This window comes from Lissotriton vulgaris, chromosome 11 (assembly GCF_964263255.1).
Source record: "Lissotriton vulgaris chromosome 11, aLisVul1.2, whole genome shotgun sequence".
Taxonomy (NCBI): Eukaryota; Metazoa; Chordata; class Amphibia; order Caudata; family Salamandridae; genus Lissotriton; species Lissotriton vulgaris.
In genome coordinates, this window is record NC_141699.1 from 1002548573 (window position 1) to 1002570997 (window position 22425).

At 42.6% G+C, this 22425-nt stretch overlaps 1 protein-coding gene across 1 annotated transcript in view; it reads left to right on the top strand.

Moving 5' to 3' along the window:
- The window catches only part of LRRC15 (leucine rich repeat containing 15), a 39776-nt gene extending 17624 nt beyond the window's left edge, over nt 1–22152 (top strand). The window contains exon 2 of the mRNA XM_086944290.1: nt 19682–22152. Coding sequence (XP_086800416.1) covers nt 19682–21432 — 1751 coding nt within the window. The 3' untranslated portion in view covers nt 21433–22152. The remainder of the gene's footprint in view (nt 1–19681) is intronic.
- The last annotated feature ends 273 nt before the right edge of the window (nt 22153–22425 follow it).

Here is a 22425-nt window from a genome sequence, read left to right on the forward strand (position 1 = left end):
GCACAACGCAGACACGCCCACAAGGGACTACTTTGCTGGCACAGTTCTTTTACCTTTTAAATGTATATGGTGGGCGTCTGCATAGACTATGTCCTTCTGCTGCAACTGCCCTTTCCAACGCTGTATTGGGTGTTGTGATTGGTGCTGTGGTTCCTGAGATTACCCGCCTCAAAGGTTTGGGCTCTCTCTTTATTATATTAGTATGGATGAATGATATTACAGATCCCTGCTGAAAACTTGGCCTGCAGTCAACATGCCTCTTTCAGTCTATGCTTTCTACCGCAGCCTTATTCATGCATAGCAAATTTCTGTGTTTTTCCAAATTGAAGATAACATGAGTAACCTTGGGGCAACTTTAGAAAGAATTCATGCAACACAGTGCAGCAACTAAAGATGTTGCACTTTGTTGCATGAAAGGGGGAGAGCAGAACAGCTGAATATCTACTAAGATATTGCCTTGGTTTTCTCACGCTACGCTGCAGCACCTTAGGCTGCCTTGGGCCAATGCAACCAACCTTGCATTATGGATCAAGGATGTGTGTGGGATGTCAAGCTTAGGTTTTGCAATGGAAGGAGACCCTTCAAGTATACAATACTATGCTTTGATATAGGTTAACGATTTTATAACTTTGTATGTGTGCTACACAGGACAACACACATGCAGGGTTATACAAGTTTTGAGAAAACAAAACATTTATCTAATGTTACACCTGCCTTGAGGAAGTATACAATTTTGGTGTAAATTTCTGTCTTCTATATTTTAGTGTGTATGAATTTTCGTCAAAACCCTTGTGCAAGCAGTTAGTAATGATTGTAAGTGATGACCTGGTTAGGCACTTTTTCCATGGTGAAATCCAAACCCCCTGTTGGGGGTTCAAACTTGAAGTTTTCTCCTGGCAAAGAGCAGTTTGCAGTTAGTAACTCAAATTAAATCCAGGAAGATTTGTTCCCATAACTTGTAAATTAATTAATTGCAAGTTACACATACAGTATTTGATACACAAAAAATATTGGTAACGGATTAATTTAATCGTACTGACTTTAGCCCACCACAGTTCATATCTAATTTGTTCCGTCTTGCAAAGTTGATATCAACTTTGTGTTTTAATCGATCCATGTTTAATGCAATCAATTCTTCAACACTGCTTGTAAACTTTATTTCCAGATATGTTGTTACTCTTGGTTCCCAGCAATATTCAAAATGCTCATCGAAAGCCCTGTTAATCATTTCTGACACTATGTTAAGCATGACTTGGATCAGTTGATTATGTAACCTGAAACTGAAATAAGTCTGGATTTGATTTGGATATTTCTTGTTTGGAAATTGTTAGCAGCATGTTATCAGTGAAAGTAATGTTTTATATCCGAAAGAACCTACAACAGCTCCTTGTGTTGCTTTGTTAAGTCAAATGTCAATAGCTAGGGATTCCAGGGTGAGCTAAACTGAAAAGGAGATGATGGAAAGCCCTGTTTTGTACCTTTTTCTGAGGTCACTTCCTTTGAAAGTAATCTGTCCATGTTAATGCAGGCTTTAGAGCCCACAAAATATGATTAAATATTTGCACACACTAATTCTCCAAGTTCTTCTTTATTAACACCTCATCAGATAATTCCACCCTACATTATGGAAGACCTTATCGGCATCGATGTGCACCTATACATGGTGGTCCTGCTTGACTCTGTACAGCAGGTCTCCAATTTTCCTTATGATATTTGTTCCAGATCTGTTTTTAATGGTGCTAGATTGGCTTTGTGTACTAACTCGTTTATGACCTGCTTGTCCATATTTTTGTAAGAGGTTTAGTATCCACATTGATTAACAATATAGGCCTATAATAACTACAGTCTAAGGGCTTTTTACTCTGTTTTGGATGTTTGATTAGGTGGGATTTCTTTATTGAGCTTGGAAAGATTTTGGTAATACTATAGTTAAATGTTGTTGTTAAAGTGGATTTTTGTTTATAAAAATGGCCTAATATTGCAACTAGCCCTTATCTTATGATTTGAAATGATTAGTGTTAACCCCCTACGCTGATATGTTACGGCTGTCGTCACTCAATTTAGAAAAAAGAAAGGTTATCTGAAAATGTACAAATCAACTCTTTAGCCACTTTCTTTTTAACCCGTTTACCGCGGCGGTGCGGGCGTTGGAATGCGCGGGCGGGGCCGGGTCGGCCAACGGACATGCGCAGCACTACCGAGGTAGTACTCGCGACGGCCATTGGCCGACGAACGCACGCAAGGGGTTAAAGTGCAAGTTAGCAAGAAAAGATAAAAAATATTGTTGACATATTTCATATCTGAATACTGGTACCATGATGATCTTGAATACAGTGGATATATTTGTTATTTTCTAATTGTTTTAGTTTCTGTAATATTTCGATTTAGTTTACAGTAGGAAAAATGCAGCTTTTTTAGTATAGAACGTATTTAATTCTTCCCTGGTCTTAATTATCTGTGTTCTCGGACTGTCCAACAGACCTTTATCTTCTCTTTCTATAAATCTATTTTTTTATTTTCTGCATGGTATTAACGTTCACGTTTACAAATACAACTCGTGCCGAGATTCGTATGAACTCCATCCATCTAGCAAAACATTGATCAAAATCAGCCTCTGATCCCCCCTCAGCCCCCCCCCCCCCACTCCCAAGACCAAGACTCCCTTGTATATTGCAATAAAGACTAGACCAGACATTTATCTTTAGCAACTTTTCCAGTTTCAGGGTGATGAAAACATAAAGACTTCACACAAAAAATTTAAGACCATTTAATGCTGTGCATGAAATTACTACCAAGCCAATATTAATCTTTAAAAAGGTATCATTAATGATTAACAGAACTAGGCATTTTATAACGCATAATAATAATAATCCATTTTTCATATGAAAGACTTTTCTTCTTATTACCTGGTTGAGTGGATAAAAAGATAGAAACATAATCTTATGGGTGGTTGGGGTCAATTTTGGAGCTCCTATTTCAGAGTGTGATAGCAATAGCATTACATCAATCCTTGAAATGGTATTATGCCTACCTGATGAAAAAAAGGAGAATCCTTCACAGCTGAATTACAAAGTCTCCAAGAATCAACAAGACCCTGATTTTTGCAGAAAGTATGCAGATAAGATTGGTCTCGAATGTTAAATTCTCCATTCTTACCCTTGCAGACTAGAAAGTCATCAGGGTGAATGATGAATGTACCTCTTATCACAATATTTCCATAATTCAGTGTTACCAATACGTTCTCTAGATACCAAACAGTATGCACAAATTGGCTGATATACATTCATTTGTGTTAATAAAGAGTTATTCATTTCAACCCTGGACTAAACCCAGCAGCCTATTGTGGAGGTAACCTGATATAAACAAAAGAGGAAAAGGGGAAATGTTGAAGAACCCTTTTTAGGTCTCGGCTAGCGTAGGCTGCGCTTGCGCAGTCTCGCTGGCGAGATTTTAAGTTTTCTAGAGTAGGGAGGTAAACGAGCTAGCTCTTCTCCATTGGCTGGCTTCCTAAATGGCGGCCAGCCATTGGAGAAGAGCTGTGTCTGTCACTTTAAGCCCCGTCCATTTCGGATTGAGGGGCGTGTTTTTTGCTGTCCTTTCTCTCAGTGACGTCTTCAGTCACTCAACAAAAAACACAGCCCCCAGTCTGAAAAAGACGGGGCTTAACCACAGCTGCTGTCACCATTTTGCTTGACTCATTTACTGTTTTCCTGTCTCGTTGCCATTCTTTCTTTCGTTGATTTCCCCTCTCCATTTTTGCAAAATGTTTCTTGTTCTGTCTATCCCATTCCCACTGCCTTCATTCTCCCTCCATCCCAGGCTGTCCCTTCCTTTAGCAACGCACCATCCTCACCACTCATCTCGCTGCCCGTCCCGCCCCCTCAGATCAGCACCTAATCAGCTGCCGCCAAGGCCACGAAGTGACAAGTAGGCGGTGTTTTGACGTCACGCGTCGGGTCTGCCTGAGCTGCACTGCAACCGAGCGTCAGACTAGCCGGAGCGCGGCGAGCGGGTTCCAGAAGGCGGGCGCGCTGGACTGACAGGCAGCGGGCGGGCGGGAGGCAGTGGATTACAGCCTCCGAGGGGGCGCAAGCCAAGAGACGCTGCACAAGGCGCTGCCCCCGGCACGCGTATGAGGACAGCGGCGGCGACATTCCTTGGCCCGAGCGACTCCAGCTGGGTAGCGGGCTCCGCAGCAATGGAGCTGCCCGCGGCCGGTGAGCACGTCTTTGCTGTTTGCTTTCCGCAATCGTTTTGCTCCTCAATGTGCAACTACAGGAACGTGTGGATCTACATACTCAGTCACACATCTACCTATCAAGCTTGACGCTGTGCTGTAGAATTCAGCCATCCTCCCTGCAAGTGGGGCAATGTGCCCTTGTAAGCCTAGTCACTGGGGGTATATGTCTTTTTGCGCTCCCTTACTTGTGGGGTACTTTAGCGATCCACCTCGACAGGATGTGTGTGTGTGTGTGTGCGTCGCTCTGTCTGTGTATGTGGCTCTGTCTGTGTGTGTGGCTCTGTCTGTGTGTGTGGCTCTGTCAGTGAGTGTATGGCTCTGTCTGTGTGTGTGTGGCTCTGTCTGTGTGTGTGTGGCTCAATGTGTGTGGCTCTGTGTGTGTGGCTCTGTGTGTGTGGCTCTGTGTGTGGCTCTGTGTGTGGGTGCAAATGCAATAGGTCTCGCATTTGCGAGAGATTAAGCTATTGGCATTGTAAATGACAATGCCATTTATTTATATGTTTTAAAAACAAAAATAATGTCATGAGCAATGCCAATAGCTCTAACTTTAACAAAGACAAGACCATTGCATTGTTATTGTCAAACATTTAATTATGTGATGCTGCAAAATTAGTTAAAAGTCTCTAATAATGGATCCAAAGTTAATCAATAAACACTGGATCTGTGTTGGAATTCAGATCAATCCTAGGCTATGCAAATGATCACTATTGACATTCATTATTTTTTAACTATCCTATATGAATATTCTGAATATCTCACATATCTTCGGCACCTGTACACTAATACTGACAGCCCTGATCTAAATCCATATAGGTTTGAACCCTCTACAGGTGGTGCAAGTTAAACTGTCAAATAAAAATATGTAACTGGGCGAAATACAAAGTAAGCCATCACATAATGTAATCTGATAACCTCGATGACATAATTGGTACAAATCATCAAGTTTCAGTATATAGTGCTCGTTTCATAAATTCATTGTAATGTATTTCTGTTGTCTGTAGTTAGAAAAATTGACTTGATGCACTGCATTAAGGTAAACTGTTGAAACCTTCCTGACTTATAACCAATACCCAGAGCACACATCAAATTATATCCTAATTCAGGTAAAAAGTTCAATGGACGTGTTTCTTCCGTGTTCTTTAATTTCTTAACCTTTTTTTGCACAGCCAACACGTGTTTCATCACATGGGGACTTCCCCACTTTTCAGTTGGTCCACTATTACATACCCCATCGGGCATACCTGACCCCGGCGAAAATCCAACAGTACTTCGCCACGGGCTCGGCAACCTGCCCCAGATGCCCGGCGCCGGAGGCGGACCTTCTCCATATGTTGTGGGCCTGTCCGGGTTTGTCCTCCTACTGGGTGGAAGTGGGGAAGACCCTGACGGAGGTGACGGGGAGACCCCTATCGGTCGATGCGGCGGTGGGACTTTTGCACTGGTTTCCACATACCCCCAAAAACAAAATTTCCAGTAAATTTATTGATTTAGGGCTTCTCTTGGCCAAACGAGAGGTGACCAGGAACTGGAAGGCACGAGCTGGTCCGACTGGGGGCAGGTGGCACAGAGAACTCTTGAAGTGGGCGGCGGGAGAAAGCACGCTGAGATACCAACTAGCAGGGAGACAGCGTAACGAAAAAGCACGGGAGGCAGCGCTAGAATGGGAGACACTAGTGCAGGCCCTCAGGGACTATTGCGCCCCCAGCGACTCTGATAGCGACATTGCAGCGCGCCCCGAGTCCCGATAGGCGATTGCGTTTTCTGTTCCTGATACGCCCATCTTGGGTCCTCTCATGAATCCTACTGCGGTTGCTACCATACACTGATGGCGGGGGTTGGGTTGGGGAGGGATTTCTTTGTAATTTAGAGTTTTGTGGGTGGGATTTTCTTTTGGGTTTTGGGGTTTTGGGGCTTGTTTAGAAAAGCAGATGACGGACAGTGGATCATCCGGACCAGCTTTGCTCTCCTGCTGAGCCCCCACTGGATTTTGTCGCCCGACTTTTGGACTGTGGGCCGACCGATTGTATATGAAAACGCGCTGCGGGGGGTGGGCGGGATACAGACAATTGATTTCAGTGAATTTTTGATGCTGGTCATATATGTAACAGTTTGCTGATTCCTGCAATAAAAATATATTTCAAAAAAAAAAATGGGGACTTCCCCACGACTTCTTCAGGGCCTTTTCTCAATACCGGTACATATTCATCTGGTGACCGGTCCTAATTCCGTCCCGGTGAGCACCTCCAGTAATCCCAAATGTAAGTCAATCCGTGTCCATCAAGCTGTTTAAGTTCTCTTATTTACGATCATGCCTCCATGTATTGGGTCCGTTCACCCTGCTCCCTGAGAAAGTCACAAGTATTTCACTCCTCGTTAGCGAGTACACTACAAGATCCAAATTTCCCGGCAAGTCTGCTGTGCTTTACATGAGTTGTGATATAACTTGATGTGTGCTCAGGGTATTGGTTATACTGTTTTGATGATCCTTAGGAACTATATTTACGGAGGCAGGGTGATTCCTCCTTCCCTTGAAGCACCTTTACTGATACCAGGTTCTACTATAGACACCGGGGAATAGTGAGCGCCACAGTCAATCCATAAAAAATTCACCCAATCGTTTTCTATACCTTTGTGACTTATGTTTATAAAAATGCAGAACATGCTAAACTAGCGCCCTGCAATGGATATTTTAGGCTATTTATGTGAGAATACTTTTCACCTTTCACAAAATATGAGCAAAGACTGATGGCACACAAGGAGATCTTGGAGATGTATTGTGAATTTGCTCAGTTTTGCTCATACCACATATGACGATTTCAGAAGTTAGCATAGCTAGCAAGAAGAAACGTAGGGGCATATTATCAAGAACGGCGTTAAAAATTATCTGCGGTTTAGCGGCAGAAAACTGCAGCTAAAACGGCGATAATGGGCTTGATAATATGCCCTTGAGAATTCCAATAGAAGTCCATGTTATGGTGTGAGCAGTTTTCTGCTGCTAAACCGGCGATAATTTTAACGCCGTTCTAGATAATATGTCCCCTAAATGAAAGACACAGATGCTGATATTGTTGCAATACTCCAAAAATGCTACCTCCCACGCCTTAGATACAGAAAAAAGAACACACAAACGCACAACAGCTTGTGGGATACTGAAAAATCAAAGGAAGCAGCAACTGTCCAGCTGGACCCTCCTGCTTGTCGAAGAACAGTGGGACGTCAAATTACCCTTCCGGTTCCCTTGCATTCAGGATGTGATCCTGAGGAACCCAGCAGCGGGTGGTGATGATTAACCAAAACAAGGGGCCTTCTAAAAGTAAATAAGTGCAATGGGATGCACACAAAGCTTCTAAACAAAAAGAAAAATTAATGGTAGGTATTCTGGCCAGATTTACTGAGATTTTGTTTCAGGGTTGCATAACGTATTTGGCACAGCCTCAAAGCAAATCCATTTTGGATACAGAGCCAAACATCCCGATTTGTGTGGCTGTGACCAGTGAGCGCTATGCACTGCCTTGCGTTACTTTGCATCAGGTAGGCGTTACGTGGGTGATGCATGAGCATTCCTGTGCAACCATCCATGTGTTTTGAGGAAAACCCATATTTAGAAAGACATTTAAACATGGGTTTGCACCAAAATGGTGAACATAACTGAGGCTGGAGTAAGAAAGGGAATTATCTTTATTTCTCCTTGTTATTTCCTATATCCATGTATGCTACGTTCTGCAGCACACATACAAAGAGGAAATAGCCTCAAAGGAAAATCTTTGTGGAGGAAATGATCAATTTATGCTAACCACAATGTAGGCACAAAGGGCCAGATGTAGGTGGCCAGATACCGGTCGGTAACGGCCGATTCCTGCCGTTACCGACCGGTATTTGTAGTTTCAGATGCAGGGGGCCTAAATATTAGCGAATCTGTAAATTTACCAAATCGGTAAATTTACCGATTCGGTAAATTTACAGAATCGGTAATATGGAATGTAGGTGGCACTGAAAACAGTGCCACAGGCCCTTAAGAATTCGTTATTTACCATCAAATACTATTTGATGGTAAATAACGAATTCCTGTGTACATGCACATCTGTGCATGTACACCGACCTGTGCCATGTGGCACACATACTTTCCTTGAGGGCATGTATGTGTGTCACATACAGAAGCAAACCCTGTCCAAATTTTAAAACTGAAAATGGGCTAGAAAAACTGACCAAATTTACACTGCAAGCGAACCTGAGAAATAGATAGATTTCTCAGTTTGTGCACTTTGTGTGGTTGTTCTTGGCAGAACGGTGGTAGTTATAGTTAGGATTGGGTTTCCATAGGAATTTTTTTTTCATTTGCTTATCTCCTTGGCACTCAGTTTGTGCACTTTGTGTGGTTGTTCTTGGCAGAACGGTGGTAGTTATAGTTAGGATTGGGTTTCCATAGGAATTTTTTTTTCATTTGCTTATCTCCTTGGCACCTTTTGACGAATCTTCACAAAACTTTCAGGAAAAAAACCTGTTACCTACCACTCTGTATGATATGAGTTCTGCAGGTTGAGATGAAAAGGATAGAGGGCATTGGGACTATTCCATACAAACACTTGTAAAGCTCTCTAGAAGATATGAGAGTGAGGAGTCTCATCTGGCTTAGGAGCAGCTCTGACCTATCCTGAATCAACAAAGGATTTTCCCGAACCTCGCTATTACAGATGGAATTCTTATGGAAGACAGAAGAATTGGGGGGGGGGGAGGGGGAGAGACCATGCCCATAATCTCCTCACAAGGACAAAGTCCTTTGAAATCACCACCGAAGGTAGGGAAGCATATCTTCGAGTTCCATCCAGTCCCTGTACCCCAGTAAGGAGCCAGGCATGGTTGGATATTTCTTAGGAACAGAAAAAATCCAAACCCGTCGGGCTCCTCCCTGGGGTGTAGACACATATGTCACGAGTCCCTGCAAGGAGTACAGACTCTGTGTTGATTTTATCTTGGCGTTAGAAAAATCCAAATCACGCTTGGTTCCTGGCTGCGGCGCAGATTCAAAGTGCTCTGTGTCCCACCAGGATGTATGACGTTACAACGCATGCTTTTACCACGCATGCCTTTACAACGTGGTTTTTACATCGCAATCCATTACAACGCATAGCGCTTTGGGGTGCTGGATAGTGAAAAGTTTAATTTACTATTCCAACACCAGTCCCCGTGGACACTAGGCAAGGTGTTGGATAGTAAATTAAACGTATTCTCTATCCTAGAGCGCCCCCCAGCGCAATGCGTTGTAATGGTTTGCGTTGTAAATACCGCGATGTAAAAGCACTGCGTTGTAAAAGTTTTGTTGTAACGGTTGTTCACCGTCCCACCATGAAGCTGGGAGACTGTTCGGATTTTTTCTTAGCCTCAGAAAAAATTCAAACTGGAGATGAGCCCTTGCAGGCGCGCAGGCACCCACATGCCTGCGCCGCAATGTAGAGTCTGGACGCTGTTTGGATTTTTTCTTAGTCTTCGATAAAATCCGAACCACATCTGGCTCCTCGAAGGGGCACAGGTGGACCTTTATCCTTGCCCCTGCGAGAGCCCAGCACTGCTTGGATTTTTTCTTAGCCTCAGAAAAATCCAAACTGGGCCTGGCTCCATGGTATCAAATTTGGCCCGTGCCGTGGACTTGCCCCACCACACATGTGGAGTAGCAATTGTACCGTCAGAAGGGTGGGAACATTATATGTAGGACATTTGCTTGAAGCTCTAGAGTTTTCTGTCACAGAAAAGTGAAGAAATGGTGATGTTTGGAGGGCTATAATCCTGTATAAGGTGAAAGAAAACTACCCTTTTCTGGGGAAAACATACAAAAAAGCTGATAAATGCCTTGTGCAGACCAATGTCATGGCAGCAAGTCAGGATGAGGGAGTTCTGGCAGACAACAATAGAATCCTTCTGATGTGTAAGTGTTAAAAAATGTGTGGTTATAGTATGTTTTCATACAACCCAGGGGTGATATCTGTAACCATAAGACAGGAAACCAAAACTGGAATTTCACTTGCAGCTGCTTTCCAGATTTCCAAAATGCACTACACCAGTTTATTACCTGTGGGCTCCTTGAACTCATTGCAAATTCCTACATGACTGGTGTCCCCATGCTTAGGGGGACCCAGAAAAACAAGAATGGGGATGAAGCATTGGCACGGATGTGTGCCTGCTTGAGGAAAACTGTAGGAAATGAACAAGGCTTGGGAAAAAATTGGTGAAAATGTTCACACATCATGTTTAAATGAAATGAATGAAATGAAATGAAAATTATATTTCTATAGCGCATAAACTACCCTGAGGCCTCGCAGCGCTTGTGGCTAGAATCAGAGAAACAACAGAACAAGGTGCTAGCAGATAGATCCAAACAAATGATTTTTTAAGAGCTTTCTAAATGCCAACAGATTTCTATTCTCTCTGAGGGTAAGGGGAAGGGAGTTCCAGATCTTTGCGGCATTGAATGAGAACGAAAAGCCACCCCAGCGGGCCTTGTTTATCTTATTGGAGGTGGCCAGGTGTAATGAGCTAGAGCGCAAAGTTCTGTGGAGGAGATAGGGAGTGACTAGAGGATGCATAATGGCTGGACCGGTCCTACATATAGCTTTCTGGGTCAGACACGTGGCTTTGTACAGTATTCTGGCTGCAATAGGGAGCCATTGCAATTTCCTCAGAATGGGGTTGGCAGACTGCCAGCGTGGATTTTGGAAAAGCAGTCGAGCTGCACAGTTCTGAGTTACCTGAAGCTTGTTAATTGCAGCCAGGGGGGCTCCCAGATAGAGAGCGTTACCATAGTCCAGGCGAGAGAGTATCAAGGCCTGGACCGTGATTCTCCTCGCCTGGAACGGGAGTAAGGGGGGAATCTTCCGGAGCAATCTCATCAAACCATATCAGGTAGATGCGGTTTTGGTGGCCTGAAAAGTGAAATCAAGAGAACTGTCCAACCAAATTCCCAGGCTCTTTATCTGTGTCTTAGGGGGAGGGGGAGGTCCCAGACAAATTGGCCATAGGGGGCAAGAATGTTGGGCGATGGATTGCCTAGCAACATAAAGTGTTCTACTGCCTGTCAGTTAGGAAGTGAGGTCAGGTTTGCACCAACATGTTCCTTTGCTCATACAGAATTAGAAAATATATCATCTTTATACTTTCCAAAAATGACTAAGTTTGAGAACTGTCCTCCAATGAACAGTACACCATTAAAAGCCATCATTTTGTGCTCTGTGCTAATATTACATAATTGACTGTACAGACTACTTTCTGTGGGAACACCCACACATACTTGGCATTGCTGGACACCAGACATTCTGGGAAATATTCCATTAGTTAGTGTTCTGGGATTTATGTTTGGCCCTTTTAGAAATGCAACAACATATTGTGCAAAACTGTTATTTTATTTTTAACTCCACATTCTTCATTATATCTTCAGACTGCGATAAGATGTTGATGTGATGTTTGCACCAATCCATGTCCCTGAAAGTGCTAAAAAAATGTACTTGCCAAGATTTACTATGATTTTGCATCAGTGTTGCATGAATTTTGTGGTGCAGCCCAACGCAAAATCTATTTTGGCTTTTCTTAAGCCACGCAAAGCTACTTTGTGTGGCTTTGCATGGTTTAGTCTATGAAAAAATTACCTTTGGGATATTCCCTTGTCATACAATGTATCCAAACATGCCTCAATAATCAACAACACTCCAAATCATTCATTGGGTCAATACTCACAACACCAGAAAGTCAACATATTATTTCCCGTAAGGAAAGTTTTTATTTTTATTTAACCTCATTTATATAAAAATCATTAAAAGATGTCTTGCTGTAAAATAGCACAAACAATGTACACATTAAAAACAAACATAAAAACCAAGTCACAGAAATACAAAAAATATAATAAAAGTTAATGACAATTTCCAAATAAATTTGACATTAGTCACTTATATCAAAAAGATCATGTAAAAAATGCATTTAGTAATTTGTGAGCAAAAAGACAGCGACGCGTTTCCGAGGGTTCTGTTAATCCACCTCCTTCATCAGGCTTGCTACACATCTATTTCACACTGCGTATCTATATAAATATACATACAAAAACATTTTATTTTCCTTACGGGAAATAATTTCTGTCTATATGTTGACTTTCTGGTGTTGTGAGTATTGACCCAATGAATGATTTGGAGTGCTGTTGATTATTGAGGCATGCTTGGATATATTGTATGACAAGAGAATATCCCAAAGGGAATTTTTCATAGACTGAAGTGTCTTATTGGTGTCCTGTCCCTTTGGGTTGTTGGACCCCTCTCTTATTTTTGAGTTTGCATGGTTTAGTAAATGGAAAGTAACGCAAGGCAGTGCAATGAGCTGGCTTGCGTTACTTTTCTTTGGGTAGGCTTTATATGAATGGAGCAGTACAAGGGCGTTCCCACGCATTCACTCATGTATTTTGACACATACCCAGATTATACAAACTCTTGTAAACCTTGCTTTGCTTGAAAATGGTAACAAACAAACGCGTAACTAGAAGAAATATCTTTATTCTAGTAGGCTTGCTTTCCTGCACAAAAATAATACTGCCCATAACGCAGGCGCCCGTGTACTATAGTGCAAGGTTGCCCGCATTGGTGCTAGGCAGAACACAGTGTGCCAGAGCAAGGGAAGAACAGAAATGTTCCATATCTTGGTAAATATGGAGCATTTTTGCTCTCTCCCTTTCACGCAACAGGGTGCAAGCCATGTCCCGAAGACATGGCTTGGCAGTTCGGGCTGGACTGTTCCCATGAGGCACAGGGTCAGACTGATTTGCATATGGCCATGTCTGAACTGGGGTGGTGGAGTGAGCTAAAGAATGATGATGGATTAAACCCAGATCAGTTGACTGGGGGTGAGTGTTTGATTTGCTCAAACGCTCCGTCCATCATCCCCTTTGGTATCGCTTTATATAGCAGTGTTCTACCAGACAGGGAGATGACAGTGTGCTGCTGTGCAAGGAAAGAAACAACTGTGATGTGAACACTGCTTACCCCCTACTTATCGTTAAACCCCCCTCCAAAAAAAAAAAACAGCAACACAGTATCGAGAACACAAAACATAACACTTTAATCTCCTTCCTCGCCAAAGAAAGATTTCAACACCTCTCAGGACTTACACATATCTGAGTAGGTTACATTAGCACACAGAGGAAAGTAACAAATTCTAGAGGAAGACTCACCAGGATAGATAAAAAAAGAAGGGAAGAAATAAAGACACAGGAGCAAGTGTGGAGAGATCTATCTGGCAGAAAACACCAAGGCACCCAGAAATCACAGTGTGGTTAAAAGTACCAGGAGCAGGAGGAATGAGGGTGGATTGTCAAAGTTGAAAGAATAGGAGATGTACAGGACAGAGTTGGAGCATGAAAAGCGCCTAGAGGTGTTGCAGAGGGTCAGTGGCGTGACGCAAAATGAAGGGGTCTCCGCAGAACGGGAAGAGGGGCTCCAGAGTCTCCCATATCTCACAGATAATCATTGACCTTGGGCTGAATCTGATCCCCATGAAGGCAGTGGCGTAGGAAGGGGGGTGCGGTGGGTGCGGGCCGCCCCGGGTGTCATCACTGTGGGGGGTGACAAAATGGCAAAAATATGTGAAACTATCTTTTTTCTCCTTATTTTAATAATTTCAATGTGGGCAGGGAGTGACAAGAAATTTTCCGCACCGGATACCACCTGACCTTGCTACGCCACTGGTTGGGGGGTCCTGCTGGCAGGGTGGGAGTGCCTCCTGCAGTGCTGCAGGTGCAGGGGTATGCGATACACCCCTGCAGAGGGCGAGAAAGAGCATAAGGACCAGGGAGAGGAGAAGAAAGATGAGAGAAAATCTAACGGAGGGTGGATCTCAAAAAGATTGTGACTAGCCAAGAGAGAGTAGAAGCAGTTATGTACACATAATCTGGCACTCTCAAACACACTGGTTGAAAAGGCCATTGAAGTGACATGTTACGAAGATTGGATCATTTTACCAAAAGAATACACAACTTAACATTTTTGAAGTAGAAGACGTTATCAATGTTGTACTTAGTGCACGATTAATTGTATACATTAGATCTAAAACAATTTACGTTAAAAGGTAACATAAAGTTAGGATCTCGGGGTTAAGAAACTACTCTGCCTTAACTGCACTTCATACCTTTAGCGATGAGATCACGGCATTACTTTTTATAAAAATTCAAAAAAACATAGAGCTAGCGCACAACAAATTCTGATATTCGAATATCCGGTGTTCATCTTGGAATGGGAGAATTTTTAAATCATTTTTGTATTGTTTTCAAATTTGCTCAATTATTCTGGGTGGTGAGGTCAGTCTCAGAGGTGCTACCTGGAACCTGACCCAAATATGACCTAAAAAATACAGAACATTAAAGCAGTCCCACCACTTTATTGACAAAAGACCTACAGTTTAAATTTTGACTCATCACACCATAGCACTATCAGCGACAACACCAACAAGCAAGATAATAATGCAATGTAATAATTCCTCCTGAATCACACACATACATAAATACTAGGTGGCATTCTGGTTTGAGTAATACTTCTTATGCTACAAAAAACAATACACATAGTAGTCAAAACGTATTCAGCTGAAGTACGCAATATCACTTTTATGAAGTTTGCTGGAAAGTGCGAAAGGTACTTGTAAAAACTGCCATCTTACAAATGGAAAAATCATGCAGACCAAATGGAGCCAATTGAGCAAGAAAGCACAAATAAAACCCCGCCCTGGCTTTTGAAGGATAAAGACTAATGGCACAGTAAGCTATATAGGTTCCCAGAAGGCACACAATTGTTTTTCTAACCTGGATAAGCAAGTACTCCAAATCCCCTTTATGAGGCCTTAAGACCACGGTAGTAGGTACTACAGCTGGTTCTGATAAAAAAAAAATTACTCTGAAAAGTCTAAAAAGAAACGACGTAGCTGATTAATGTGCCCTTTCCACAAATGTATACACAGCAGAGACTGAGTGCATGGGACAAATGATAAAGCCAGTTTCTAAGATATAACAGTTCTGCTCAAATTCCAGCACCACGGAGGTAAATGATATCTGGATTCAAAACATCTGGTTCTAAGTCCATAGTTGCAATTACCTGATTATCTGCTTTTACTCAAAGACCACAGTGGGCACAAAGACTGTTCTAATGTATATTGAAGATTGTGTTACTGATAACAGATTTTTGACACAAATTGAAGTTGAGTGTAGGCCTAGCTATTTGATAAAAGATCACTAAGAAACACAAACATTCAAGGCAATACACAACCTAGGCCCCATCTACCTGAAAAGTTGCTTCTCCTTCCAGAGACCACCCAGACGCCTTCCCTCTGCAGGACTCCGACTCGCACACATCCCGCACGTACATAGAACCAGATTAGAAGAAGTGCAATTCTCTTACCTCGCTCTAAAAGCATGGTACGATCTCTCACTCCACATCAGAGCTTTCTCCTCACTTCTTAAATTCTGCAAGAAGCTGAAGTCCTGGCTTTTCAATTAACCAACATACCTTAGGCAGGGCTAGGCACACACCCCTGCTCAGCTCCAGGATACCCTTGCTTTACAAATATACATAACATAAAAATACAATAGCTCCCAAACTCTAAAGTGAAACAAATACACTTTGAAGTGTATTCCTCAAAACTATACCCAAATCTGTAGCTTATTCTGCAGAACTTGTGTTAGACAAGAATGAACCAGCCTCAGAATTCGGGAAGGAGTGCTAAACCAGTTCAGGATTTAGAAGAAAGTATAAATTATTTAGGAATGTTCAAACGGGCCTACTACATTGGATTGGATTGAAAATGACCGTGTAAGGAAAGCTTGCTTTGTAGTTCCCTTTCATTTTTATCTTCCACTAATCAGAGATATCCTGGATATAAAGAATTCAACTTACTTTCTATGCTCCCCTGGGATGCCTCCCAAGGGGCCAAGTTTTGTAGCTGTGAGTTTCTAGGACTCCAAAATCCATGGCAGGGCCACTTTTCAGATACACCATAAAAAGAAAGTTCTTAAATAATTAGGTCCCAAAATATACCCTTCACATGAGGGGTGTATGTCATAATATCAAGGTCAAGAATATCAACCTGCCCATATATCAACTCCACAATGGTGACTACCAACATATCGCAAGGTATGCATTCATAATGAAGTATAGATTAATCATTCTGAACTCCACAGCTACCTACCTTGATGATGCATGGGTAGTTGATGTTGTGGTGTCCATATGTACCAGTCAATATTAAAACTTCGCCATTATGTTATAACTCCAAACTTAAAAGAGTAACCTAAACATAAACTAAGCTGTTTTTCGCATCATGGACTGTGGTTGCAAGTCGATTTACCTTGACAGTCCACTAGAGACAGACCATTGTTTGTAGATTTCGAACCAACCAACCAGCCAACCAGTCAAACCATCTAACCACTCATAATGATCAAGTTTTGTTTCTGACAAAGTTCAATTTTCTTTTTAGGTGAGCCAGCAGTGCTGCACACAGTTGTGCCACCAGACAATAAGGAGTATGCAAGAGCTGGTCGCGTGTCTCAATCCTGTGTACTAATTGGTCCTCTGCTGGAGGACATTTCGGGAGGTCTGATGGAGCCAGCAGGCACAGCAGAGGTTGGACGCAGAGCCTGGCCCAATCCAAGCCCTGCGCTCAACCTGCCATGGTCGGCAACCCTCTTTGGCCATGTGCAGCAAAAGTTGCCTAACCTGCAGCAGACACCGCACCTGGCCTGGTTCCGCACTCAAATTAGCACCAGATGATTGAATTCTTTCTGTGAACAGATCAGTGGCCAAATAGTTAAATCACAAGTAGTCCTAATCCCAAGTAGGTACCAATACACTGGTTCTATGCAACTGTTGACACTTTTAATGTTAAGTTAAACAACTTAAAACATCTAACAATGGGGGTCATTAGATTGCGGTTTTTCCGCATCCTCCAGGCCGGCGGAAGTGTCCGCCGACCCGGAGGATGCGGAAAAACCGCTGCAGAGCCTTCAAAGACCCCCACCAGATTAGGATGGCTGGGGGGTCAAGAAGACGGTCCGCCGCTTTCCTGCCACGGGCGCCTTACGACCGCGGCGGAAAAGCTCTAATATGGAGGTGGTGTCTAACAGACACCGCCAGCCATATTAGGATGGGGGTGAACAGATGCCTTTTTCGCGGCGGCTTCTCTGCAGTGGAAAGGCATACAGTGATATCTTTGGGGGCCCGTTGCGGGCCCGCAGGGTGACGGGGGGTGGGGGGTGCACATGGGGGGTACCAATGGTACCCCCCTTCATTTGCATGCATTTTTAACATTGCGGCGGGTGCTGCTTCAAGCAGCACCCGCTGCAATGTTAAACATATAGGATCATCCTAATTTGCACCGAGGGACCACCGCTGCCCCTGCGGACGGTCCCTCCTCCTCTGGGGTGGCGGACGGACGCAGGTCCGTCCGCCATCCTAATAGGCCCAATGTTCGTAAGTCCCATCCGGTGACTTACAATTGAACAATCAGTACATCAATACATTCATTTATATCATGATGAATCAACCACAGATACTCTCAGAACGGATGTGAGTTTTACAAAGTACAAACATATTTAATGTGAACAAAAAGGGGGTACAAAAGACTGTAAGAAAACACAATGACCGAGGTTAATAAATGATATACAGAGATTGATGCCTCAGGGTCATTAGTGTGAGCATCTATTCCAAAATACATCAACGGAAAATAAATCTAATGAGAACAAAAAACAATTCCTTAGGAAGATAAATCACTGGGGAAATAGATGGGAGTGTCAACGTTTCGGTCTTTTTGGCGTATACATCCTTTAAACCATCTTTAGGACGAAAAGTTGAGAGTGTTCTATGACCCTTATGTCTATTCAAAGTGGAAATTCTAATCCTGGCTAATTCAAGAATGGTTAAAAACGTTCTGGTCACAGACATCTGCAGGGACAGCGGTACGCTGGAGGAGCCTCGACCCACCTTTTGCTCGATGGACGCGAGCGTCACCACAAGTAAATCCTTGCAGATTGCTTTGGTTCAAGTGCCCCATTTAGTTTGGACAGATATTAAGCTTCTGAATAGCTTTCTATTCCGGTGTTTGTACTGTGTGTCGTTAGTGCTGGCGCTGAAATCAGCTGCCGTGCGCCACGGAGACACCTTTGCGCATGGGGTAAGGGTGTCTCCGTGAGTCTAGTATAGGTTTTGTACTGGAAGGAACCCTTCCAGTACAAAATACTATGCACAGACTCACTTCAACCAATTTCCCACTTTCTATGCTGCACAGTGCAGCACACATGCAAAATCAGAAAAGGAAGGCCTTCCTTGCGCCTACTTGAAAATATATATTTAAGATTCGGCAAACAACCCCAAAGATAAAGGCAACTGAAAAATAGCTTTTTAATCGAAATCAGGTCCTAACTATAAGTACCTACAGGCGACAGCCAGCAGGTAGTAAATATATATATATATCTATCTCACTCTAACAAAAATACTTCTGAGAGAATTCTGCATGAGCATCTCGTCCCACATGGCCATGTGATTACTGCACCCCAATAAACTTGCATTGCTAAGGATCATTGCCTCCTTCGCATTTGTCTGACATTTTCCAACCCTAGGTTGCCGTCTTTTTTGTGTGCTTTTGGCACTGAAAGTACAAGCTCAAAAGTCAATGTCCCAAGTGGTGTCGGCTCAAAAGCCTTGACTGGCAGATTGTGTGACATGTGGCTAGTTGGCATCTATGAGTTTGTTCTGTAGACTGTTATGTGGAAAGCTGCCACACTATATGGGACATCTCCACCGAAAGGAATATGCCAGCATTTCGAAGCAGACAGATACATTTTTCCTGGACTCTTTCTGTGCAAAGAACTTAAGCAGATCCTATGCAAACAATTTTAAAAAATAGATAATTGATAATCCCAGTGAGTATTTGGAAGAAATATCTGAAATTAAAAAGATGGACTAGAGGAATCGATCTTCTAAAACTCTTGGTTAGTAATGCTCCGTAAACCTACAAAAAACACGCGCAGGCAGATCGACATATATTGATGGGCACACAAATCCGACAAGCATTCACTCACACCCAGGTCACTGTTAATTTGAGCACGGACATCTACCAACATGTATAAATAAATCTATGTTTTCTGAAGACCGACACAACCAATTTGATGTATGCTAGATCAATCATTCTGTTGGCCTCTGCATTCAAAGAAAGACTTTTCCAAACATTTGTTTCTGCTATTGTGAACTATTAATGTATGTATCCATATCCTTTCAAATGCATATATGTACAAATTCAGCAAAGCTTAGTTTGCAGTTGAGTGTTAGAGAAAAATGCCATTAAAAAGAAAGTTGTCTGATATTCAAAGTGATATGTGCTATCTTAAACTCTGTAAATTTAGTGGCAGGAATAACAACGTTGTTTCGTTCTTTTTTTCAGGTGTTTTGGACCTGCACCACCACATGTTGCTGCTTTTGATTTCCCTTTGCCTGACACTGGTGTTTGGCCAGTGTCCTAAAGAATGCACCTGTCCCAAACCTGGCCAAGTGGATTGCGCTGGAACCACAATCACAGAAATTCCGGAGGCGATTCCTGAGGATACAAAAACTCTTCAAATGGGAAACACCCTCATAACAGAGCTGAATGACGACTCTTTACGGAATTTGACTATATTGATTATCTTGCGAATTGAAAAGACTGAGTTGTCAAAGATCACCTCTAATGCTCTTTTAAACCTTTCATCTCTACGTTATCTAAGTCTGTCCAGCAACAAGTTGCATGATCTCCCTGCTGACCTATTTCAAAGCCTGAGAAGGCTGGAAACACTCATACTTTCCAACAATCAGCTCCACCAGATAGATCCATCTCTCCTGATGCCACTCAGTAGTTTGAGAGACCTTCAGCTTCAGGGGAACAACCTGCGCTTGGTGCCCGATGGTGGGTTTGACCAAATGAAAGCGCTCACTAAACTAAACCTGGGGAAAAACAGCCTCACCCACCTCAACCCCAAGCTACTAGAAAAAGTGACTCGACTACAGATCTTAAGGCTCTATGAAAATAAATTTACTGATTTCTCAGAAGGTTTCTTCCATGGCCTTCCTGATCTCTCCGAGCTTGGGCTGCATCAAAACCAGATTGTACAGTTATCCGCTGATCTCTTTTCAAACAATCGAAATTTACAGAAACTATACTTGTCAAATAATTTAATTGAACATTTGCCTCAAGGAATCTTTCTAAATTTGCCTGAGATCACAAAGCTAACACTGTTTGGCAATGCCTTAGGGGGGCTCACCACTGGTGTTTTTGGACCAATGCCAAAACTGAAGGAGCTATGGCTGTATGATAACCAACTTGAGACCGTTCCAGATTTGGTGTTCAGCAACTTAACTGAGTTGCAGTTGCTGATCCTCAGCAGGAACAAGATCCGTTCTATATCGGCCAGGTCATTCACGGGCCTTGGAGAACTTTTGGAACTTTCCCTTCACACCAACGCGCTCTCCATGTTGGAGGAGGATGTTTTCAGTGGCTTGCCCAAGCTTCAGAATATCTCACTTCAGAATAACCAGCTCCAGTCTCTGCCCGGAAGCCTTTTTGGAAAGTTCAACAATGTGATGAATGTGCAACTGCAAAACAACTCCTTTGAGACTCTCCGAGTGGATTTCCTTGAGTCGCTGGGACACCTGCAGGAAGTGAAATTGTTTGACAATCCTTGGAAGTGTGATAAGGGAATCATTGATCTTAAGGAATGGCTACTTACAAATCGACCTAAATTGGGAAACAACAGTGAACTTCTATGTTCCAAGCCTCTGTTCTTGAAGGGGTTATCAGCCCTGGAGTTGAGTATGGATCAATTATTAGCCAAGGTCCCGACAACAAAAGAGCCCCTAACTATGACCCACCAAGGGTCCACACATGATGAAAGTGATGAAACCACACTGCCTGATGGTTTTAAAACAGTCACTGAAGAAGCTGACAGGGAACTCAGGCCACGACCAACTATACCATTGCCGGACGATGAAGAAGAAACAGGTCTATGGGGTTTGACCCGTCTCCAAAGCGGATTACTTGTTACAACAATTGTTTTTTGTTGTATAGCTCTTGTGTGTACTTTAATTGTGTGTGCAGTGTATAAAAGAAAGAAAAAGAGTAACATTGATCTATTGAAAATGAAAGAAAAGAATGAAGTTTAAAATTATACAATGCAACATTCTCATAACCAGTGTGAGTACACTGCTAAATGGGTAGACATTCAGCAATCGCGAGACATTTGGACAGAAATCGTATTGTTACAAATATGTAAGGCTGAATGGCAGTGTTTCTTATATGCAAGTATATGCGTCTTAAGCCAATATGGAGGTTCAAATTATTATGTACTAAGTACATGATTGGGGCTCAGAGATATTGAATCCAACACATTGTTCGCTGGGGATGTCCTAAGCGGTTCTGTATGATCTTTGATTGGTAATTCCATCTATACTTCCGCAATTGTAAGAGACCTCAATGGGAAAACATTTGTATTAATATCTATAGTTGTCAATCGTCTCAAGTTACCGACTCTGTTTTCCTTCTCCTCATTGGTCCAGTGGCATACATCATGTTCATTGTGTGGAATTATGTGTCAGTATCCGGTCTTATATCATAATTACCAATTTGTAAGACTAGCCACCATTTATGGTATTTAAACACAACATTAGAATACAATACAGATAATGCAAACAGCCACCTTTACCTATCAAAAAACTTCAGAATGACAGCCACAATAGATTCCATAAATTGCCACTGGGACACACAAAAACATTACATATTTATGGCAGAGAGGAGGGGCTATTTTGATTGCTAGTGCAAATAGCTTTTACTTAAACGAGCTTTGAAGAGAAGGTACACATGTGTACTTAAAACTAGACTCATTATTTACCAAAGATAATTTAGAATAAATACCTGTGCCCATTTCAGCCTCCCCACAGAAAACCTGAATTCTTATGAGTACAGCTCTTTTGTGACCTTAACCCCTTCGATGCTGATGACGAGCTCAGCTCGTCATCAGCCACGGTGGTCGTGTGCGGATGACGAGCTGAGCTCGTCATGGAACGCGGCTTTTAGAAAAAAGCCGCACAGCGGAAAAATAACCGCCGCAGCGATGCGGTTAAAGAAGCACTGTACTCATTAAATAAACCTGTCCTTAT